This window comes from Apium graveolens, unplaced genomic scaffold (assembly GCF_009905375.1).
Source record: "Apium graveolens cultivar Ventura unplaced genomic scaffold, ASM990537v1 ctg1768, whole genome shotgun sequence".
In the NCBI taxonomy this organism is placed as follows: Eukaryota; Viridiplantae; Streptophyta; class Magnoliopsida; order Apiales; family Apiaceae; genus Apium; species Apium graveolens.
Genome location: NW_027417385.1, coordinates 65,220 through 74,042, shown reverse-complemented (window position 1 = coordinate 74,042; position 8,823 = coordinate 65,220). Strand labels below are relative to the sequence as shown.

General features: G+C 44.9%; 1 protein-coding gene across 1 annotated transcript; it reads left to right on the top strand.

The window, feature by feature from the left end:
* Positions 1-1,141: 1,141 nt before the first annotated feature.
* On the top strand, positions 1,142-2,984 carry LOC141700091 (uncharacterized). Its single transcript, XM_074503868.1, has 3 exons — positions 1,142-1,246; positions 1,932-2,348; positions 2,451-2,984. The coding sequence occupies exons 1-3, from the start codon at positions 1,142-1,144 to the stop codon at positions 2,982-2,984; spliced, it is 1,056 nt and encodes a 351-aa protein (XP_074359969.1).
* The last annotated feature ends 5,839 nt before the right edge of the window (positions 2,985-8,823 follow it).

The window sequence follows — 8,823 nt, the reverse complement described above, 5'->3', positions numbered from 1 at the left end:
ATTAGAGTTACCCACTAATCATGCACATCATACATGAACCTATGCTAGCATGGCAAGTTCTAAATCTCAAGATCCACCGTCGCTTCACAAGAGATTAATACCCTATCTTATATGTTCGCGACGCACATAAGACGAATACGCACAACCAATACTAGATATCATACAATCATCACACACTAAAGTATTAAACAATTAACTAAGAAATTCCATAGTAAATCTGTTGCAACCCCATGATCACGATTAGCCCATAATAACACTCATCGTCATCATGGGTTCATATAAATCATGATAAACAAACACAAGAAAATAATAACTAAACTAATTATATTAAATCAGAGTACGTCACAAGAGTAAATAGGTTCAAAGTAAGAAAACTAGCATCCAACGTTATAACGAAATAAGAATCACAAGAAAATATGCTTCCTCTTCATTGTTGTGTGCTAAAATGGTCTTCTTCCTTATCTCCTTCGCTCCTTGCTTAATACCACGACCCCCTCCTGAAAACGTCTCCAAATCTACTTATATATTAGTCCCATAAAACTCAGATTACATAGAAGTGGAAGCCAAACAGAAGTAGAAGTCCTAAAATAAATTATCTTTTTTCCCGACCCTGCGCGGCCGCTCAGCATAGCTGAGCGGGCGCTCAGCTTTCTGCGCGGCCGCTCAGCATTGCTGAGCGGGCGCTCAGGACCCTACTGGAAAATTCCTGAGTTTGCTCCGTTTCTTCACCGTAATCTACCCCTTTCTTTCCTCTCTCAATGGTGAACACATGCCAAGGCTTATTCTTGATGATTACTCCTCCGAAATATAACTAATACCCTGAAATGCATAAACACTAGAAAAACGCATCAAATACACAAAATACTTGATTTCAAGGCACCAATTTAAGCCATTTTAAGATGTTCTAAGTGGTATAAAATGCCACTTATCAGTCGTGTGGAAAATACTCAGAATCAAGATGGGGAAGGAAGAGATTTTTCCACCTTAAAAAGAAGGCTCGGCATAAGGTTGGAGGATGATGATTTGAGAATGCTGCTGGTAGAATGGCAAAAGAAAGGAAACGCTGGAGAAGCGAGGCCCCGTGACACAACGCGTGTGCCCCCTACATACCAAAGGGATGATAGGGTGCGGCACCGCGAACATGAGTATGCCCCTCCGCGAGGAAGGTTCGGGAATTATTAGCGAGGCTATCAAAGGAATGGGCGAGGAAGGATGGGATACCCACATGGAAGGGCACCCTACAATGGTAGGAGAGGTGGCGCGCTCTTCATTGAAGAAGCTCCTGTCGTTGTTCCAGTAGCTTCCCACAGTGCTACGGGCAATGGTTTCAGGACACGTCCTCATGACCGGGACGGCGTGCAAATTCAAGAAAGGTTGCAGAATAATGAGGAAGTACCGTGACGCGGCTCGGAGGAACCCGCGTGCGGGACAATGTTCAAAATCAAGATGGTAACATACTGCAGCCATAGCCTCAGGGCGAGGGGCGGCGAGATCCACCGCTACACCCGAGGGGTAATCAAGGGGAACTGCAACAAGTTACGGAGCAACCCCAACAACCTAATGTTCAAACTATTCCTGGAGTAGGGACGTTTAATGTGAACGATCTTAAGAGGTTGTTCAACCATCTTGAAGGAGGAAGAGTAACAGCGAATGCTCAAGCTCCTTCTCCTTTTGCTGCTATTGTGAGGGAGGCGCAATTGCCGACAGGATACAGGAACACAACCAATGACTTGCGTTTTCATGGGAACTCTGACCCTGTGGAGTTTCTAGGGCATTTTAATATTGAGATGGATGTATATCAAGTACCTAATTTGGCTCGATGCCGTCTCCTGGCGGCCACCTTTAGAGAAGGCGCTCAGAAGTGGTTCCAGAAACTTGGTCCAGGTGTGATCACATCCTAGGAACAGATGAAAACCTTGTTTCTAACTCAGTTTCAGGCTGCAGTGAAGTATACACCGCCAGTTACTATGCTGGCCAATGTGAAACAGAAAGAGGGGGAAAGCATGACCTCATACTTTAAAAGGTTCAATGCAGAGTCTACTTTGGTGAGGGGCGCAACTGATGAAACACTGAAAATACTTCTCATAGCTGGTCTGCGTGTGGGAACAGATTTTTGGAAGCACCTGCAAGGGAAGGACCCTGTGTCGTTGGCTGATGTACTTGCGCAGGCGGAATCATTCAAAGCAGAAACAAGAAAGAATGATAACACCCACAACTCCAAGGGGAGAACTAAGAGGAGAGATAGATCCGTGAGCCCAGATTATCGACGGAATGCCAGAAGCCCTAATAAGGTAAACGCCGTGAGCACACGGAGAGAATGGAGCCTGCCATCGAACTATGAAAGGAGAGTAAGCAACTACACTCCACTGGCAGCATCCATTGATCATATCTTCAAGCTGAATAAGGACAGATGAATCTTCAAGAAACCAGACCGTCTGACTTCATGGCAGAGTAGAGATAAGAAGAAGTATTACGATTACCATGAGTCTACCGGCCATGACACCGATGAGTGTCATCACTTGAAAGATGAGATTGAAGAGTTGATCAAGGCGGGATACCTGGGAGAATGGATTGACAAGGTGAAACGATGCAGGGGGAATGATGACAAGGGGAAAGATGAAAGGCAACCCCCGCGAGAAGAAGAAGCTGAAAAGATAGCGGAGGTTAAGTTCGAAAGAGCTGGTAGTATCAGGGCAATTTTTGGAGGACATCCCTTTATCGGTGACAGTAATCGGGCATTGGAAAGAAATGCAAGGGAAGCACGACACCCGCCACTCACCAACATTCATAGTTTGGAAGATAGACCTCCAAAAATATTCAAAGGGGAGTCAGCTGATATTACGTTCAGGGAGAGAGAGTCAAGATGGGTACATCATCCCCATAATGATGCGCTAGTAATAACTATGCTTATCAGAGCAATGAACGTGCATCGGGTCTTCTTGGACAACGGGAGCTCTGCAAGCATCTTGTATTACAGCACATAGAAAAAATTGGGTTTCCCGGATAGCGACATGTATTTTAAAGATGCACACATCTATGGATTTACTGGAGAAGCAGTAAGGGTTATGGGTTCAGTTAGGCTTCCCGTTATCCTTGGGGAAGGAGCTTTGTCTGTCACTAAAATGATAGATTTCAAAGTGTTGGATCAGGATTCTGCGCACAACGTGTTGGTGGGAAGACCGTGGTTACGGGCGTTCAGGGTGATAACCTCAATACATCACTTGATGATAAAGTTCCCAACACCTAACATGGTAGGCAGTCTGAGAGGGTCGTAATACGAGTCACGCGACTGCTATCACAAGGTTGTTAAGGAATTCCGCAGGAGAAGATACGAGGGAAAGGGTCTTCCATTTGAGGGTGCGGAGGACATTCATACAAAACCAAGTGGAGAGGTTCATGCCCACCATTTCGTAGAAGGCCCCGAGGAGGAAGAAACCCATATCACCGGGAACTCTGTTTTGACGCTGGGGAATGTTTCGAGGATCCGTAGTATGGAAGAAGTTGTGGTGAACCATGCAGAAGGAGGTTAACGGGGAAAAATTGGAAGGAAGAAGTGAGATTTTACAAAGTCTCGAAAATAACTTCAAGGTGGATGCTCCTCAAAAAGAGGACGCGCCCTTGAAGAGTAAAAATGAAATTGAGGTTGATGCTCCTCCAAATGAGGACGCGCCCTCTACACCTGCATTACACAAAACCATGCCATGTCTTTAGGTAGATGCTCTTACTCATGGGGACGCGCCCTCAGATAAAATAATGGGTATCGAGGACCCCCGTGACTTTGATTTCAATTTGGATCCCAGGATCCCTATGCCTGTCGAAAAAAGGGGGCCGACCGAAGACACGGTATCTATTTTGGTCGACAAGAATGACCCGAACAAGGTTTTGAAAGTGGGATCTCAGTTAGGTGATGAAATGAGGTTAAGTCTTACCCGCTTCTTGATTGCAAATCTCGATGTCTTCGCATGGAGTCATTCGGACATGGTGGGAATCGACGTAGGAGTAATGTGTCACCGGTTGAATATCTTCCCGAATTGTACGGGCATACGTCAAAAACGTCGCCCAGTGAGCGGGGAAAGGGCGATAGCATTAAAAGAAGAAGTAGACTGATTGTTGGAAGTGGGACTAATCAAAGAATCTTACTACCCTGAATGGCTTGCAAATCCAGTGCTCATAAAAAAGCCGAACGGGAAGTGGAGGACGTGTGTGGATTTCACAGATCTCAACAAGGCATGTCCAAAGGATAGTTTCCCGCTCCCATAAATTGATCAGTTGGTTGATGCGACGGTAGGGCATGCCTTGCTAAGTTTCATGGATACATATTCGGGTTACAATCAGATCCCCATGTATGGTCCCGACCAAGAGCATACATTCTTCATCACCGACAGGGGGCTATACTGTTATATAGGAATGCCGTTTGGATTGATTAAAGTTGGCGCAACCTATCAGCGGTTGGTGAATATGATGTTCAAAAACCATATTGGGAGAACCATGGAGGTGTATGTGGATGATATGTTGGTAAAATCCAAGGAGGCGATGATATGTTGGTAAAATCCAAGGAGGCGAATGACCATATCGAACATTTGATGGAAATGTTTAACATTCTAAGGAGGTTTCGCATGAAGTTGAACCCACAAAAGTGTGTGTTCGGCGTGGAGTCAGGCAAGTTTCTCGGGTTCATCATCAATCATAGGGGAATTGAAGCCAACCCCGTAAAGATCAAGGCATTGTTGGATATGAAGTCACCCACCAATGTAAAACAGATGCAGAGTTTAACAGGGAGGATTACCGCGCTGAATCGATTCGTTTCCAAATCGTCCGACAGATGCAAGGAATTCTTCAAAGCCATTAAGTTGGCAGGGAAGGACTTCGTATGGACACCAGAATGTGAAGAATCTTTTAGAAAGATCAAGGAACAACTGGGGAACCCTCCCATGTTGTCGAAACCATTAGATGGAGAATCTCTAATACTGTACCTCGCAGTATCTGAGTATTCAATCATCGCAGTTCTGGTAAGAGAGGGAGATGGGCAGCAGTCATCGGTGTACTATGTGAGCAAGCGGTTGCACGACGCTGAAACTCGCTACATAAGCATGGAGAAGCTGGTTTATGCCCTGATCCTTGTATCAAGAAAATTACGGCCATATTTCCAGGCCCATATAATTGAAGTCCGTACGTCATACCCGCTACGGCAAGTCCTTCATAAACCAGAGTCATCGGGGAGAATGCTGAAGTGGGCTGTGGAGTTGGGACAGTTTGATTTAGAATATATGCCCCAGACGGCGATTAAAGGACAAGCCTTAGCTGATTTCTTGTTGGAATTTGACTCCGCAGTTGACGAAAAAGCTTTAGTGATGCTACATCCACCTCATGTTACAGAGTCTTTGGAGGAATTTCCACATCCCTGGTGGATCTTGCATTTGGATGGGGCAGTTAACAATGGAGGAGCAGGTGCGGGTATAGTACTCGTGTCTCCAAAAGGCCATCATCTAATGAGCGTAATTCATTTCCAGTTTTATGCAACAAATAATGATGCGGAGTATGAAGCATTGATTAATGGCCTAAAGATCGCTTTAAAAATGGGAGTGCGAAACCTAATTGTGAGAAGTGACTTAGAGTTGGTGGTGAATTAGGTGAATGGGGGATTTCAAGCGCGAGGCCCACGAACGGAATTGTACTTGAGATGCACGCAGTGCCTGATTGGAATGTTCAAAGAAGTTAGGTTGGAATGTGTGCCGCGGGAGAAGAACAGTAACGCGGATGCTCTAGCAAAGATGGGGTCATAACAAGAGGCTTTGTTATTAGGATCCATACCCCTTGAAATCCAGGAGATTCCTAGTATCCCAGAGATAGAAATTATGCAAGTGGATGAGGCTTCCAAGGAAACATGGATGATGCCCATTATGGCCTACATTCACAAGGGAACACTCCCCGAGGATAAGTTTAAGGCTCGTCGACTCCGCTATCAGGCTGCAAGGTATGTGATGTACGATGAAGTTCTGTACAAGAGAGGCTTCAATCAACCACTGCTTAGATGTGTTGACGAAGAAGAAGGAAATTACATCTTAAGGGAAGTACATGAAGGAATCTGTGGCAATCAGTCGGGGGGTAGCTCATTGGCGATGAAAGTTTTGCGCCAAGGATACTATTGGCCTACAATGAAAGAGGATGCTACAAATTTTGTCAGGGCATGCGATCGCTGCCAGCGCTTTGTAAACTACTCGTTTATGTCGGCAATGCCCTTGACATCTATGATGAGCCCATGGCCATTTGCCATGTGGGGGATAGATCTTACTGGGGAGCTACCTAAGGCTAAAGGGGATGTCAAATATGCAGTTGTCGGGGTTGATTATTTTACTTAGTGGGCAGAGGCTATGCCATTGGCTACTATAACCGCAAAAAAAATCAGAGATTTTGTCTTCAACTCCATCGTGTGCACGTTTGGAATCCCTTACAAGCTTGTATCTGACAACGGAAAGCAATTTGACAGCAAGGAGTTGCGATAATTGTGTAAGGATTTAAAAATTAATAAGGAGTTTGCAGCGGTCTATCATCCTCAAAGCAATGGGTAGATAGAAGCTGTGAATAAAATAATAAAGCATACCCTCAAAGCCAAGCTGGAAGAGCACAAAGGAAATTGGCCTGAAGAACTCCCGAAAGTGATGTGGTCATACAACACTATACCACGATCTACTACGGGAGAAACTCCGTTTATGCTTACTTACGGCTATGAAGCTATGGTCCCCGTGGAAGTTGGTTCGGGATCGCTTCGCAGAGGCCGTTACACGGAGGAGGATGCAGAGATTAATCGAAGGCTTCATTTGGATCTCTTGGAAGAAACAAGGGAAAATTCTTAGCTGAGGCTCACAGCGTATCAGCAACGTGCCGCAAGGTATTATAACAAGAAGGTAAAGGGACAATTGCTGAAGGTGGGAGATTAGGTGCTTAGGAAGGTGATGCCCAACATGAAGAACCCCCAACATGGAGTGTTTGGAGCTAATTGGGAAGGACCATACAAGATAAAGGCCATCTTATGGAAATGGACTTATCACCTTGAGGATATGGAAGGGAAGCTTGTTCTGCGAGCGTGGAATGCGGAACATCTCCGAAAGTATTATCAGTAAGGCGCGGCTTTGGCCCCATACGTACCTCTTTTATTATATATTTAGGGCTATACCCAGATTATAGACTAGAATTAAATAAATTCCTCCTAGCCTAGGGGGGTAGTGCATGTACTACTTACCTTAGAACTAGTTGAAGGGTCATTTTTTCGAATAAATTCCCCACAAAGCATATCTTTAAAATAAAGGGTAGACACGTCAGGATAGTAGGACGCGCCCCTCATACTTTATGCCTTCTTCTAAAAAAGTACAAGTGTAGCATGATATCATAATTATTAAAAATATCCTATCTGCATGATCTATGGACGCGCCCTTCAAGAACATCTACTTAATAGATGATGGTAAAAACACAATAATACTCTAAAGGTGACGCGTCCTAATAGTAGGACGCGCCCTTATCTAAGGCAAAGTTAAGAAAATAAAATGATATGCATAAAGGTAAAAAGTGCAAGCAAAAGAAGTTCAAAAGTAATCATTACAATTTGCAAGGCTTTAAGGGGCCCGCACCCTTAAATAGTTCAGGTAATAACTTCATGAATAAACATAGGACGCGTCCTAAGCAGGAGGCGTGTCCTGGGGCTTTTCTTGGTTGTTTACAGGAGGCGGTTGAGTCTGAAGCGGAGCAGGAGTAGGGGACGCGTCCTCTTCCTCCAAGCCTAGAAAAATTCTTTTGCTCTTAACGGAATCTACAGACCTAACTCTGAAGTCATTTACCCATGTCTGGGTGTCTGCATCGAACTTAGAAAAAGAATACTCTGGGTCATTTGCAATAAACCAGAGCACCACTCTTCAAACCCAGCTATGAAGCTATTTTGATAGACTAGCTTTTTCTCCTCTTTCCACCCATGCAGTCTGTCATCATTTAGAATGTCAAGCTCCAGCTGCATGGTGGAATTTAGTGTGATAACATTCTCCATCGTTTTCTCCATAGAGGAGACATTACCTTCCAACACATATTTCTATGCCTCAAGACGCGTCTTGTTCTCCTGCAGGCGCCTGATCTCGGCATCCTTTTCTTGGGCGAGCAGATTGATGTACTTCTCTAAGGATTTGATCTTGTCTTCAGCCTGGCTCTTTGTAGTGTCAGTGGTAGCAAGACGCGCCCTGAGTCTAGAAGCCATGTTGGCACTTTGTCTGGCGTGCAAATGAAGCTCAGCTGCAGCCCTCACCATGGCCTCTTCTGTTTGCTCCTCGGTCCTGAATGTCCAACCTCGGACTTCATCTTCAGTAAAGTGGCCAGCTGAGGACGCGCCCAGATATCGGAAAACAAAAGATTGGTCAGCTGGCAGTGTCTTTTGGCGCTTTGTGGGCGCGTCCTCCTTCTCAGAGATGTCTAGCACAGTGGTGTCAATTATTTTTGGTGGAGGGGAAGGAGTCACAGCAGGAATGGGGGTCTTAACCTTTGGATCAGGCTTTGCAGGGGCCTGTTTCCTGGCTCTCAGCTTCTTGGAAGCTCCAATAGCAAATCCTTTTGGGAGAGAAGCCATATCTGTGACATGAACATGAAAAACATTAGTTGAATAAGGTAGACGCGTCCTAATAGTAGGACGCGCCGCGAACATTATTTAAAGATTGTCAAATAGAATGCATGTAACGACATGTAAATGCATAAGGATGTGTCAAGAAAAATTAATGCAAAGATATGAAAAATGTATATATATGTGACTGTGACGTGTCCTAAAGATACGACGCGTCCCATTGACTA